At 39.1% G+C, this 14,437-nt stretch overlaps 1 protein-coding gene across 3 annotated transcripts in view; it reads left to right on the top strand.

Moving 5' to 3' along the window:
- Positions 1 to 10,105: 10,105 nt before the first annotated feature.
- LOC109217288 (protein saal1) overlaps positions 10,106 to 14,437 on the top strand; it is a 9,440-nt gene continuing 5,108 nt past the window's right edge. For all 3 annotated transcript variants that reach the window (XM_019381520.1, XM_019381519.1, XM_019381518.1), the window contains exons 1-2: positions 10,106 to 10,259; positions 13,511 to 13,792. In XM_019381520.1, the coding sequence (XP_019237065.1) occupies positions 10,161 to 10,259; positions 13,511 to 13,792 (381 nt within the window). In that variant the 5' untranslated portion in view covers positions 10,106 to 10,160. The remainder of the gene's footprint in view (positions 10,260 to 13,510; positions 13,793 to 14,437) is intronic.

Below are 14,437 nucleotides of genomic sequence, written 5' to 3'. Positions count from 1 at the left end.
AGGCGTCATCACAATCCTGAGATTGGGAATTCCGGATCGTGACAAGTTAGTATCAGAGCCCTAGGTTGCTTAGGCCTCATAAGTCACGAGCAAGCTTAGTAGAATCTGGAGGATCGGTACAAAGATGTTTGTATTTATCTTCTAAAGTCTATGAAGCTTTAGGGAAATTTTGCTTCTTTCTTCCCCTATCGTGCGATTTTATTCTATCATTGATGTTTGAGTCATTCTACTCTTGTTCTCTCGCAGATGGTGAGAACACACACAGCATCTACGGCAGGTCAGGAGCCGGAGCCCTAGGGTTGCTACCGCTACCCAGGGTAGAGGCCTGGGCCGAGGCCGAGCCAGGGACGGGCCAGGACCGAGGTCGAGCTAGAGGCAAAGGCAGAGCTCAGCCTAGAGAACGTGCAACAACACCTATTCCGGAGCCTCAAATCGAGCAGGGGGTGGAGCTTCCTGTTCAGACCATGCTAGTTGGACCAGCTAAAGTCCCTGAGGGGTTTATTACTACCCCTTACTTCAGGATGCTCTAGTCCGCTTGGTGGGTCTTATGGAGAGCGTGGCCCAGACAAGTGCATTTCTGGTGGCACCAATCGTCTTCCAGGCTGGGGGAGGAGCACAGACTCCCGCTATTCACACATCAGAATAGATGGCTCACGGATATCAGACTCCGGCAGTTCCTACAGTTCCGCCAGTTGGAGTGGCTTAGCCTATTGTTGCTAAACAGACCAGGGAGAGGCCCACGATGTCTTTTGAGGGATTGATGAGATTGGATAAGTTCACAAAGCTCTTTCCTATTCATTTTAGTGGTGCACCTTCTAAGGACCCACATGATTATTTGGACTGTTGCCATGAGGTGTTGCGCAACATGGGTATTGTGGAGTCCAATGGAGTTTATGGAGTATTGTGGAGTCCAATGGAGTTTGATTTGTGGACCTAGCTCGCCATGCTGTTATCTTACTAGCTAATGATTCGGATAGATGAGGAGATTCATTGATGGAGTTACCATTGGTATCAGGCTGCAGATGGCCAAGGAGACTGGGGATGACATTTCTTTCCAGCGAGTCGTAGAGATAGCTAGACTGATCGAGATGATTCGTGGTCAGGGTAGGGAGGTTGTATCTGAAAAAAGCCTAGTTATTTTGGTTGTTTCAGTGGTGCCTCGTCTGGAGGCAGGGGTTCATTTGGTAGGGGCTATCCTCCCAGATCGATTTCCACAGTGCTTTGGGTAGTCATGGTTTTTACGGTCTCATCTTCAGCAACTAGCCTACAGCACACCTCTAGCTCCTATTAGTGCACCTCCAATCCAGAGTTATCAGGGTGGTTATCCAGGTCGACAAGGGCCAGTTCCAGAGTCAGTAGTCACAACACTCTAGGACTTATTATACTTGTGGAGATTCGAGGCATGAGATTTTGCCTTAGGTCACAGGGCAGCATACCATATTAGGGTTCTCGTGCTATGGTTCCAGCACCGGTTACTCCACCCCCTGCTCAGCCAGCTAGAGGCGGGGGTCAGGCTGCTAGAGGTGGAGGTTAGGCTATTAGAGGTGGAGCCAGCCAGCTAGAGGTTGTCCGAGAGGCAGAGGTTAGAGTGGTGGGGCCCAGCCTATTTTATACATTTCCAGCTAGACCTGAGGCAGAGTCATTTAACATCGTCATCACAAGTATTATTCTATTTTGCCATAGAGATGCCTCAGTCTTATTTCATCCAGGCTCTACTTATTCATACGTGTCATCGTATATTACTTCCTATCATTTTATGCCTCGTGATTCTTTGAGTACTCTTGTCTATGTGTCCACACCTATGGGAGATTCTATTGTTGTAGTGTTTATCACTCGTGTGTGGTTTCTATCAGGACCTTTGAGACTAGGGTAGATCTTCTATTTCTTTATATGGTGGAATTTGATGTTATTTTGGGCATGGATTGGTTATCACCCTATCACGCTATTTTGGATTGTCATGCCAAGATGGCGACCTTAGCCATGTCTGAGTTGCCTCAATTAGAGTGGAGGGGACTCCTGGCCATTCAACTAGCAAGGTTATTTCTTATGTGAAGGCTCGGCATATGGTTGAGAAGGGATGTTTGGTATATTTGGCCTATATCCGTGATCCTAGTGTAGAGGTTCCTTCCATGGATCCAGTACACGTTGTGTGCGAGTTTCCGGAGGTGTTTCCTAAAGATTTGCCTAGGATGCTACCCGACAGAGATATCAACTTCTATATTGACTTGGCTTCGGGCACCCAGCCCATTTCCATTCCAGCGGACCATATGGCCCAAGCTAAGTTGAAAAAACTGAAGGAGCAATTGGAGGATTTGTTGATAAGGGATTCATTAGACCTAGTGTCTCGCTCTAGGGTGCACCAGTGTTGTTCGTGAAGAAGAAGGATGGTTCGATGAGGATGTGCATAGATTATCAGTAGTTGAACAAGGTCACTATCAAGAAATAGTATCAGTTACCGAGGATTGACGACTTATTTGATTAGCTTCAGGGTGCCAAAGTGTTTTCGAAGATTGATTTGAGGTCTGGCTACCATCAGTTGAAGATTAGGGCATCAAATAACCCTAAAACAACTTTTCAGACTCGGTATGGTCATTATGAGTTCCTAGTAATGTCATTTGGCTTGACAAATGCCCCAGCTGCATTTACAGATTTGATGAACCGTGTATTCAAGCCCTATTTGGATTCTTTTGTGATCGTCTTCAATGATGATATTTTGTTCTACTTTCGCAGTCGAGAGGAGCATGAGCAGCATTTGCAGATCGTACTTCAGACTCTGAGAGATAGTCAGTTATATGCCAAGTTTTCAAAGTGTGAGTTTTGGTTGGATTCAGTTGCCTTTTTGGGGCTTGTTGTATCTGCCAAGGGCATTAAAGTGGATCCTAAGAAGATTGAGGTAGTTCAAAACTAGCCTAGACCTACTTCAGCTATAGAGATTCAAAGCTTCCTAGATTTGGTAGGTTATTATCGCTGGTTCGTGGAGGAGTCCTCATCTATCTCAGCCTCATTGACCAAGTTGACCCAGAAAGGTGCTCTTTTCAGATGATCCGATGAGTGTGAGTTGAGCTTTTAGAAGCTTAAGACTACTTTGACCACAGCTCCAATTCTAGGTTTGTCATTAGCATCGGGTTAATATGTAGTTTATTGTGATGCTTTGCGAATTGGCATTAGATGTGTCTTGATGCAAGAAGGTAGGGTAATCGCTTATGCTTCGTGTCAGCTGAATCCCCATGAGAATAACTACCTCGTTCATGATTTAGAGTTGGCCGCCATTGTTCATGCATTGAAGATTTTGAGGCATTACCTCTACGGTGTGTGGTGTGAAGTATTCACAGATCATCGGAGTCTACAACACTTGTTTAAGCAAAAGGATCTAAACTTGAGGCAGTGGAGGTGGTTAGAGCTATTAAAAGACTATGATATCACTCTTTTGTACCATCCCGGGAACGCCAATGTGGTAGTCGATGCCTTGAGCAGAAAGGTTGAGAGTATGGGTAGCCTTGCATATATTCCATTTGGTGAGAGACCGCTAGTATTAGATGTTCAGGCGTTGGCGAATCAGCTCATGAGGTTAGATGTTTCGGAGCCTATTCGGGTTCTTGCTTACATGTTTTCTCAGTTTTCTTTTTATGAGCGCATCAGAGAACGTCAATATGACGACCCCCATTTGCTTGTCCTTAAGTACACGGTGCAGCACGGTGGTGGCAAGGAGGTTTCCATTGGAGATGATGGGGTGTTGTGGATGTAGGGTCAGATTTGTGTGCCCATTGTGGATGGGTTGTGTGAGTTGATTCTCGAGGAGGCCCATAGTTCACTGTATTCCATTCATCCGGGTGCCGCCAAGATGTATCAGGATTTGAGGCAACACTATTGGTGGAGAAGAATGAAGAAAGATATAGTGGGATATATGACTCGGAGTTTGACTGTTAGCAGATGAAGTATGAGCACCGGCATCCGACCGTTTGCTTCAGAAACTTGAGATTCCCGAGTAAAGTGGGAGAGTATTACCATGGATTTCGTTGTTGGGCTCCCACGGACTTTGAAGAAATTTGATGCCGTGTGGGTTATTATGGATAGACTGACTAAGTCTGCATATTTCATTCCGGTTATGACTACCTATTCTTCAGATCAGCTAGCTCAGATCTATATTTAGGAAATTGTTCGTCTTCACGGCGTGCCGGTGTCTATTCCGATCGAGGCACACAATTCCCATCGCACTTCTGGAGAGTTGTGCAGCATGAGTTGGGTACGCGGGTTGAGTTGAGTACAACATTCCACCCTCAGACGGACGGGCAGTCTGAGCGCACCGTTCAGATCTTGGAGGACATACTACGCGCCTGTGTTATGGATTTTGGGGGTTCTTAGGATTAGTTCTCACCGCTTGTGGAGTTTGCGTACAACAACAACGACCAATCGAGTATTCAGATGGCTCCTTATGAGGCCTTGTATAGGATGCGTGTCGTTCTCCAGTAGGTTGGTTTGAGCCGAGAGAGGCTCAGTTGTTGGGTACTGATTTGGTTTGGGATGCCTTGGAGAAAGTCAAGTTGATTCAGGATCGGGTTCGTACTATCCAGTCTAGGCAGAAGAGCTACGCCTATCAGTGGGCTCGTGAATTCATGGTGGGAGAGGGAGTTTTGCTGCGGGTTTCACCCATGAAGGGTGTGATGAGGTTCGGGAAGAAGGGCAAGTTGAGCCCTAGGTATATATTGTCCTTTTGAGATCCTTGAGAGAGTTGGTGAGGTGGACTACAGACTTGCATTGCCACCCAACTTATCGGCAGTTCACCCGGTGTTCCATGTTTTCATGCTCTGAAAGTATCATGGTGATTCGTCCCATGTATTAGATTTCAGCTCAGTCCAATTAGACAAGGATTTGACTTATGAGGAGGATCTGATGGCTATTCTAGTCCGGCATGTTCGGAAGTTGAGGTCTAAGAGTTATCCTTCTATTAGAGTGTAGTGGAGAGGTCAGCCGATTGAGGCAGCTACGTGGGAGTCCGAGTCCAATATGCGGAGTAGATACCCACGCCTTTTCGCCAGTCCATGTACTTTTCTATATCCATTCGAGGACGAATGTTTCTTTTAGAGTTGGTGAATGTGACAACCAGATAGGTCGTTTTGAGTACTAGCCCTTATTCCGATGTTCCGAGACCTCCATTAGATTCGTTTGATATTTCTTGATTTGCATGCGTGGTCCGTAAAAGCTTTTACGTAAAATTTGAAGAAAATATGATTTTTTGGCTTTAAAAATGACTTGAGTTGACCGCGATCAACATTTTGTGTAAGCGATCCCGGATTGGTGTTTTGACGATTCCGGTAGGTCCGTAGTGTGATTTTGCACTTGGGCGTTTGCCTAGAACTGAAATCGGAGGTCCCTAGGTTTATTTGACTTATTTTGCCGAAAGCTAGTAATTTGAAAGTTGGAAATTTTCTAGGTTTGACCGTAGTTTGACTTCACGGCTATAGGGTTTGGATTTTGATATTGGGACTTGGTATAGCTCCGTTTTACTATTTGAAACTTGTCTGCAAAATTTGGTGCAATTCGGAGTTTGTTTGACATGAATCGGACGCTTAGTAGTGATTCTAGTTGTCCTTGAGTTTCTCTTTGAAATTTTATTCATTTTGATGTTCGGTTTGTGATTTTAGATGTTATTTTTGTAATCTGAATGCACAAGCAAGTTCGTATGATGTTATTATACTTGTATGCATGTTTGCTTTGGAGCTCGAGGGGCTCGGGTAAGTTTCGAACGCGTTTCGAATGAGTTTGCATGGTTTGAAGTCTGCTAGATTTTGGTGTTCAGTTGTAGAGTATTAAGTTGGGTATCTTCGCATTTGCGAAGAATTTGTCAGCAACGGAAGGTAGGACAGTTCGCATTTGCGAACATTTTGTCGCATTTGCAACATCTGAGCTTCTGATACAAGGTTCGCATTTGCGGCCTTTGTTTCGCATTTGCGATGGTCGCAATTGCAAACAAGACATCACAATTGCAACATCTGCAGCTGGGTAAAAGATGAAAAAATCAGGATTTAGCTTATTTTACACCATTTCTCAACCCTAAATACTCTAGAGGCGATTTTTCAAGAGACTTTTCTTCCCAAAATCATTGGTAAGCAACTATAATTCACTCTCTTTCAATTCCCAATTACTTTTCATGAGATTTCAACATCAAATCTAGGATTTCCGTGGCAAAAATTAGAGATTTGGGTAGAAATAGGAGATTTTGTAAAATTGAGATTTAGACCTCAAATTGAGGTCAAATTTTAAAACAAATCATATAACCGGGCTCAGGGGTGAATGGGTAATCAAGTTTTAGTCTGAACCTCGGGTTTTGACCAAGAGGGTCGGGGTTGACTTTTGATGACCTTTTCCAAAATCATTAAAGATTGAATCTTTTTCCCTCGTGGATAGTTTCTAAAGCCTAATTTCACTTGTTTGAACTATATTTGGCTATATTTGATTGATTTGGAGGCTAATTCTAAAGGAAAAGCCGCAATTAAGCTTTGATTTGGTTACAGAGTGAGGTAAGTGTCGTGGTTAATTTTGACTTGAGGGATTAGAACTTATTGATCTATTTGCTACGTGTATTATGTGTGGGGACGACGTATATGTGAGGTAATGTGTACATATACGTTGTTATTGGGTCATAGCATGCAGGAAAAAAATATTTTATTGTATTATGTTGTTTCTTTGCCTACGTTTTCCATGCTTGGGTTTAGGTTATTTCTTCTTTAGTTATCTGTCTCACATTTATTGTTCACTTAAAAGATGTTGGGAATTTTTAAAGTCGAGTTTGTTATCATGGCACTATAATTGAAGAGAAATTACTTCCCACCTTGTTTTTGCTATCTTGAATTAATGTTGTTGCTTGGTGAGGAAGAGAGAAAAATACGAAGGGTGTTTTCGTGCCTTATTTACATTCATTATCATTTATACGAGAGATTGAGAGGATTAAAGCACAAAGTGTGATAACGTGCCATTGACTGGTTATTATCATTTATCATATCATGCGAGGAAGAGAGTAAAAACACGAAGGATGATGCCGTGCCCTTTTATTTATGATATTACATGGTGAGGACGAGAGTAAAAGCATGAAGGGTGATGCCGTGCCATTTTTATCTCATTGCCTTATTTGATTTCCGGATTAGTGAATTACTTGGTTACATTGTTACTACTTATTTCGGAAGATATTATTTGGTAATTTCGTACTTGCCGTCTTATGATATTCCCTTTTTCACATGTCCTCTCTCAGTTAATTTTAATTGCACTACCTGTTATTTTGTTGCTCTATGTGTATTTCCGTACAGGTTTCAAGTAGGTCTTGCCATAGCCTCGTCACTATCTCGTCGAGGTTAGGCTCGATACTTACGAAGTATATTGGATCGATTACTCACGCTACACTTCTGCACTTCTTGTGCATATACTGGTGTTGATCCCAACGGTGTCTAGTGGTGTTATGCTCGGATTCAGCCTCATTTGTAGACTTGAGGCGATGTCCGCAGCTCTTAAGTCTCCTTCTTTATCGATTCTACTGTTCATCTAGTCCGAAACAGTTATACTTTATTTCAGACCATACATGTAGTATTCTAGTTGCTCATGTACTTGTGACTCCGGATTTCTGGGAGTAGTTAGTATCGCGTTACTTTTATTAACACTATGTTAAATTCTGAGTTTATTTCTCGTTAAATATCATCACTTCGTGTTAATTATTAAAAAATTGGTTAATTAATTTAATAACGTCGACTTGCCTAGCAAGTAAATGTTAGGCGTCATCACCGTCCCGAGATTAGGAATTCCGAGATGTGACACCGTCCCCTCCCCATTTTCCGACAAGGCGCAGTTTAGCGTCACGCTAAAACGTGCGCCGAGAGAAAACCTAGAGAGTGGTTTATATTATATTGCAATCAATTCATTATACATGACTGTTAACACTTATTTTCTTTGCTAAAATTCCCAATTCTTTAGACCAAATACTGTTCCTAAACCATCATTTTTTATTTGGAGGGGGTACATGGACGAAGAATATTTTATAGAACTTTAGTTCTGTCTTCAATCACTACAAAAAATAAAAACTTCAGTGGCGCCTTTAATCACTACAAGAAAACAAAAGGAATGAAGGTATACATTACTATCTCTATAGTTTCCACAACAACTATCTCTTTCTTTTTAAGTTCCTATCAAGTCATTGGATCTTGATATGAACACCTAATTCAGTTGCTGCAATAATTTTCAAGAGTATATCCTATATGTTCCATATAACGCACAATGACGCTAGCTATGAATTATGTTGCAGAAGTACATCTGCTTCAAGCCTTCAACTTAGAGGCAGCCAAACGGAAATCTATATCTCGAAAGGCTTAACTGGAAATCAGCAAGTGATTACAGTTTTTTTCTTGTTCTCATATTGGAGTCCATCAGATAAAAATCCAATACTCCACCACGTTCTCTCTGATTCAAAGACATGTAACAAGTTTAAGGTTAAATGGATTCGTTATATTCTCAAATAGGTTAGCTAGACTATATGGCATCTCGCCTTTCAAGTGATAAAATCATCAGGTGTTAGGATCGAAAAAAGTCAGGTGTCATGCGGAAGCTAGTAAAACAAATCTTCAACGACCATAAATCAGACAACAAAAGAGAAATCTACCAAAAGAGACACAAACATTTAACGTGGTTCGGTCAACTGACCTACATCCACGGCGGAGATGAGCAATCCATTATTATAATAAAAAGAGAGTACAAAATATCGAGAGAACAACCTCACGAAGAGGCAAACACAAGTGACACACTAACACTTGTCCTGTAAAGTTCTCTCCCTAAATACGACTCTCAAACCCCATATGGCTACATTGTGGATGCTACTGAACGAGAAGGACGAATCTTCAATTTATAGAACTCCAAACCTTTCCTACAAGAAAAGGGACTAGCCAAATATGAAAGAATTATATTTTATTTCTAGAAAAAAAAAACCCAATTATGATAAATATATTGTCCTTTCCTTCATGAGATAAGAAAATCAGGAGTTTTAATGCATCTCGATCAAGACTACTACATATACTATTGTTTGACACCTACAATAATCTGGTAAATGTGCCAGAGAGACCATCACCCAAAAACCTGAGCAATCTAAGTAGCATGCAAAATATAAATGTAAATTTTGCTTCAAAAGTAAGATGCCAAAGCATATATATAAACATGTTCTATGCAACCCTCAAAGGCAAGATGGAAATGTGAAGTGCAAAATATTTATAAAACTTATCAGTTAATAGAAATTGTTTCCGTACATGTAAACTTCACTTCATACTGAAATCTGGTAGAATAACAAGCAATACTGAGTAATTTATGGATTATATTGACTCGAATGGAACAGTAAAAGTAATTCATGGATTATATTGAGTAAACGACCATAACATTGAAATGGTTTCAATTGTTGTCTAGAAAAGTGATAAGTTTTTAGAACCTAGTCTAAATAGATAATGCCAAGAAGTGTTTAGATTACTCATTTAGCCTATACATTTTTCGTTCCGATAATATAAAATATAGTTTAACTTTTATATATTGACAATGTAAAAAGATTATGATACACTATAAGCTTAATCAAAAAACGGACTAACATAAAATTTATAATAAATAAAATTTAAAATTTAAAAGGGATTATACCACTTTTGCTCCCCTCAAGTAAATTCTAATTTTTGGTCCTTGTGATATATGACACAATATATTTAACCCACAAATAGTTAAAATGTCTATTTTTAGTTCCTTTGTATAAAAAATATGTTGTAATTGAATTATTTTTAAAATAATATCACAGTTAGATATGGGATAATAGTACAAGTTTAACATAAAATGGGTACTTACGGTAGAATAATTAATAATTTTATAGTGATTTATGAAAATCCACAAGGAAAGGGATCAAAAGTGCACGTTACATTTAATTGAAGGCATGTGCTTTCAAATCAGAATTTACTAATAACTGAGATACCAAAAGTGCCAATTAACCAATCTAAAAAGTAAAATAAATATACCACAACACTTCAAACTATAATAATTCCCAAAAAGTGCGACGACACCGTTCGCTATATAAACTCAGTCCGTCAATTCCACCATTTTAAAGGGGGAAAAGAAAGATAAAAGAGCGCGAAAACCCTAGAATCTGTAGCTCAGCTATGTCAATTCCACCGGAATCGCCCTCTGAACGTAACGAAGAAGCACCGGCGGAAGTATTTCAGAGCAATACTCATCACCCTCCTGCCCCTGCCGATGAGGTAATCCATGAAAACCTATTCATCACTCAGAACTATATTGAATTATACATGTATGTGGCTCCACTTGTTTTGCATATGTACACGAAAGAATAACAATTTCTGCTGATACTGTATATTAGAATTGGCTGTGCTTCGAAGTAATTAGGGTCCTATCCGTCAATTTCAATTTTATTTTTTTTCCGGCAAATTTACATTTGCTGTATTTTTTTAGGAGCTAAATAAAGAAGAGGCTCGGAAATCAGATTAACTAAATGGGGAAAATGGGGAAAACAGAAACTTCATAGATATTTTGGCTGGAAAGAGAGAAAAGGAGCTAACTGGCCTAGCAAGGAAATTGTTCTTATTGATTATCACTTAATTATACATTGGTTTATATACAGAAAATGAATCAGATATGGATAGAATTCCGTTTTCCCTGTCAACTGAACTAACCAACTCTTAACAAACTTCTCTGCCCAAAGTTAAGTACCTCCACGTCAGCTTAACTAACACCTCTTCAGCTCTGATCCAGCTCATTATTCATCTCGCGTCATAAAGTCAAACACTCTCTATAACAACTTTGTTTGTTCCGAGATTTTTTGGCTTTTATAGCGAATGGCTGTTATACACCTATAACAGCATTTGACGTTTAAATAATTTTTTGGCTGTTATAGATAAAACTTATCCAAAAATAAATTATTTTTCTTTTTCTAATGTTATATATAAAAGATAAGAAAATTCCCAAATTTAAAATCTCAGAAGATATGCATATTTCACTAGGTATATATTGAAGAAAGGTAATACATTATTAATAAATTCATTAACTAAACGTATAAAGATTTAAACTCTTAAGGCGCACATTTTAATGCTACTGGGAAATAAATTCTTTCAAGATTGATGGAAGAATTTTTTAATTGTAGCTGTTTCGTAGATTTCATTCTCTTACCGTCGATATAACACACGCTTGAATTGACGAAGATTCGCGTCCAAATTTTCAGCAAAAAGGTATCCAATGAAAGATATATCATGTGCAGATCTTCAAATCATGTGTCTTATGCAAGATAGAAACTTTGTTCAATGGAAAAGATTGTGTGCATAATCTTAGAATTGTTAATAGTAATCTTAAAGATTCTAGCTGTTATAGAGGGATAATCTTACAAAGAGTGTTCTGTTATAAATATGGCTGCTGTTATAGGTTAAAAGCTGTTATAGAGAGGTATAATATAACTTAAAAAGTCGATTATAAGGAAAACTTGGCTTTTATAGTGAATGTCTGTTATATAGGGATGCTGTTATGGAGAGGTCGGACTGTAGTACCTTCGTCCCATTTCATATGACAACGCCTGACTGAAACAAAGTTTAATATTTTAATTTGATTTATATATTATATAGGTGATAATGGAAGAAAAATATTACAATAATAGTTAAAAGTCAGTTCGAAAGATCAAAGTTTTAAAATTTTGACTTTTTGTTGTGAAAGTTGCATAGATATCGAATCGCGTCAAACATTTGAGACTTCCCAAAGTGGAAAAAGTTTCTAAAACTGAGACATATGTCTTTGAATAAGAGAGTTCAACTCACCAATATGTTTCTTTAATCCGAAAGGCCAAACACATACGCGGGCACTTAAACTTGTCCGAATTTTTCATTAGACACTTGAACTCGGGCTAGTACCTATTGAACATCTAAAGTCCTCCAAAAGTGTTTTAATTAGACACATTTTGCTGAGATAGCTGAAAAATAAAGTGCATGCTTTTCAAATGCGGTTGACCTGGCAAAACAACCCAATGAGACAGAGACACCTAGAATTTGATCCCAAATAATAAGGAAATAAGAGGTTTGAGGGAAAAATAAATAAAAACTCCGTTATTGCCCCCCCCCCCCCTCTCTCCACATTTTCTCTTTCTCTCTCCCGACATTTCCTTTCAATTTTTTCAGTAACTTCTCCTTAATATTTACATGAGCTTTTTGCAGCTTAAAACATGAAAAATTAGTTGTTGTAGTGTCAAAATGGGATTTTGAGCAGAAATTGGGAACTAGAATTGATATAGAGGAGATCTTGATACAATCACCATTGACCGGGTGGAAACTCAATCAACAGAGAAAAAGCAATGCTTATAAAATCTGTAAAGAGGATAGACAAACAAGAAAAATGTCTCTACTTAGCTGTCCTGAATTTCAAATAAGTTTCTGCTTGACAAATGCAGATCTTTATGTTTCTGTTACCTTAATCATCTCACCAACTCTCATAAAAAATGCAAATTTCTGATTTCAGCACACATATCCGCCAACCGATTTAGACACTGGTTTTCTATTATCAAAATTTACAAGGAAAACTATAGCTGATTATGGTGGTGTTAGAATTGGGTGGATTGGAAAAACCAGATCTAAGGTTTTTTCAGAGTGTTCTTGGTGGTGGTGTTTTGGTGGAGAAGCAAGAAGCGGGCTTGCTGCCGCCCGTGCTTCTGGCAAGGTAGGTCGTCCTTCAGGCAAAACCAGAGTAAAACAAAAACATGAAAAAAAGAGAAAGAAAAAGAAAAAAAATGAATTTACTGCCTTTTGAGATACTAAACACGCTTTAAGAGAATGATATACACTTTGCCATGTCAGCAAAATGTGTCTAATTGGAACACTTTTGGAAGAGTTTTGGTGTTCAATAGGTACTAGCTCGAGTTTTTAAGTGTCTAAACAAAAAATTCGGACAAGTTAAGGTGCCTGCGTATGCATTTGGCCAATCAGAAAGTTTAATTCACCAGCATTGACCTACTAACCTGTTTTGACTTAAATTACCTTGATGATCTGATTGGAACTTTTGAATCCTAATGCCAATAAAATTTTCAAACTAGATTGACAAGAATCTTAATGGTAGTGTAACATATATATGCAAAGTATGTCCTTTTCTATACATTATTGGAATGCAAGAATATCTGGTAGGTGGTAGGAAGTTCTCCAAGCAGGCACCAAGTGTAATCAAGAAATTTTGGAACTTTTCTTACTCAGCTTAACATTAATAAGTTGAGGGTTGACTATAATTGCATGTGTGGGCTTCTTCGACGCTGAAACTAGAGAGGCTTCGCACATCAATGCTAGAAGATTGAATTTCGAATTCTTGTCTGCAGGTCTTGTTTTTGTATTTATTTTATATCATCGTGGAGATTATGAACGTGTTACTTCTTGCTCAAAAGTTTTTGACACATAACTCCTGTGTTTGTGTTAGCATTCTTTTCCGAATTTTGGGTTCTTGTCATAAGGTGTTATGTTCTGTTTTGCAGCTGTTTGATATAAAAACCACAGTTGATCCTAGTTATATAATATCTTTAATCCGGAAACTCCTCCCAGCAAATGTTAAGTGTGGAGAGATATCTCTTGGATATGATGCTCATGATGCCTCTACTGAAGGACCAAAGACTGAAAATTTTGATGAACAATCAGTCAATGGCAAGTTATATTTCCAAAATAAGCATGAGGATGTAGCTGTAGGAGAAGAGGATTGGGAAGAATCTGGCTGCATTTTATGGGATCTAGCAGCTAGTAGAACTCACGCTGAATTCATGGTAATTGGAACATCTGCTTGTCATGTTGTCTTTTTCTTTTTTGGTCTTCTGTTGGCTGGAGGGAGAAGTGGGTTGTGATAACCCCTTCTTTCTGTTTTCGATAGTTACTCCAGACAGTAAAGCAGAAAGCTTTACTAATGGTTGATAATTGTGATAAGCTTTTTTATCCTTCCAATCGGGGCATTCCAAAGGCTTTGCAAAAGAGGCGTTCCTAATTCTTGTTTGAAGCTCTGCATTAAGAATCATTCATTCTAAAGAGAATTAGGGCTAGGCTTAGACCCTGGAATTTTTATGTATCAATAATTTTTTCAGGAAAAAAGAGGAGGTTTCTTGTCTGGATGCTGGCATCCAATTTTCCTTTTAGATGGTTGGTGTTAGGTGTACCATGCTGCGCATACAATAGAAAAAAAGCTTCCAAATTTAAGTATTCTGAAGGACCACAAGCTTTGGATGGTAACATTATATTTGGAAGATCAAAGCAGTATTTACTTATTCAAAGAAGAAAAATATCAAGTACTATTAAGTGTGCCTATTTGTGATTTTTCGAAAAAGTAACTATTTGTGCTCATCCCCCTTATCTTTCTCTATTTTGTATTTGGGACTCCTGTGTGTGTGTGTGGGGGGGGGGGGGGTTGGGTGTAGTCG

This window comes from Nicotiana attenuata, unplaced genomic scaffold, assembly GCF_001879085.1.
Source record: "Nicotiana attenuata strain UT unplaced genomic scaffold, NIATTr2, whole genome shotgun sequence".
NCBI lineage: Eukaryota > Viridiplantae > Streptophyta > Magnoliopsida > Solanales > Solanaceae > Nicotiana > Nicotiana attenuata.
The sequence above is the reverse complement of the archived record's forward strand: the minus strand, read 5'-3'. Positions and strand labels throughout refer to the sequence as shown.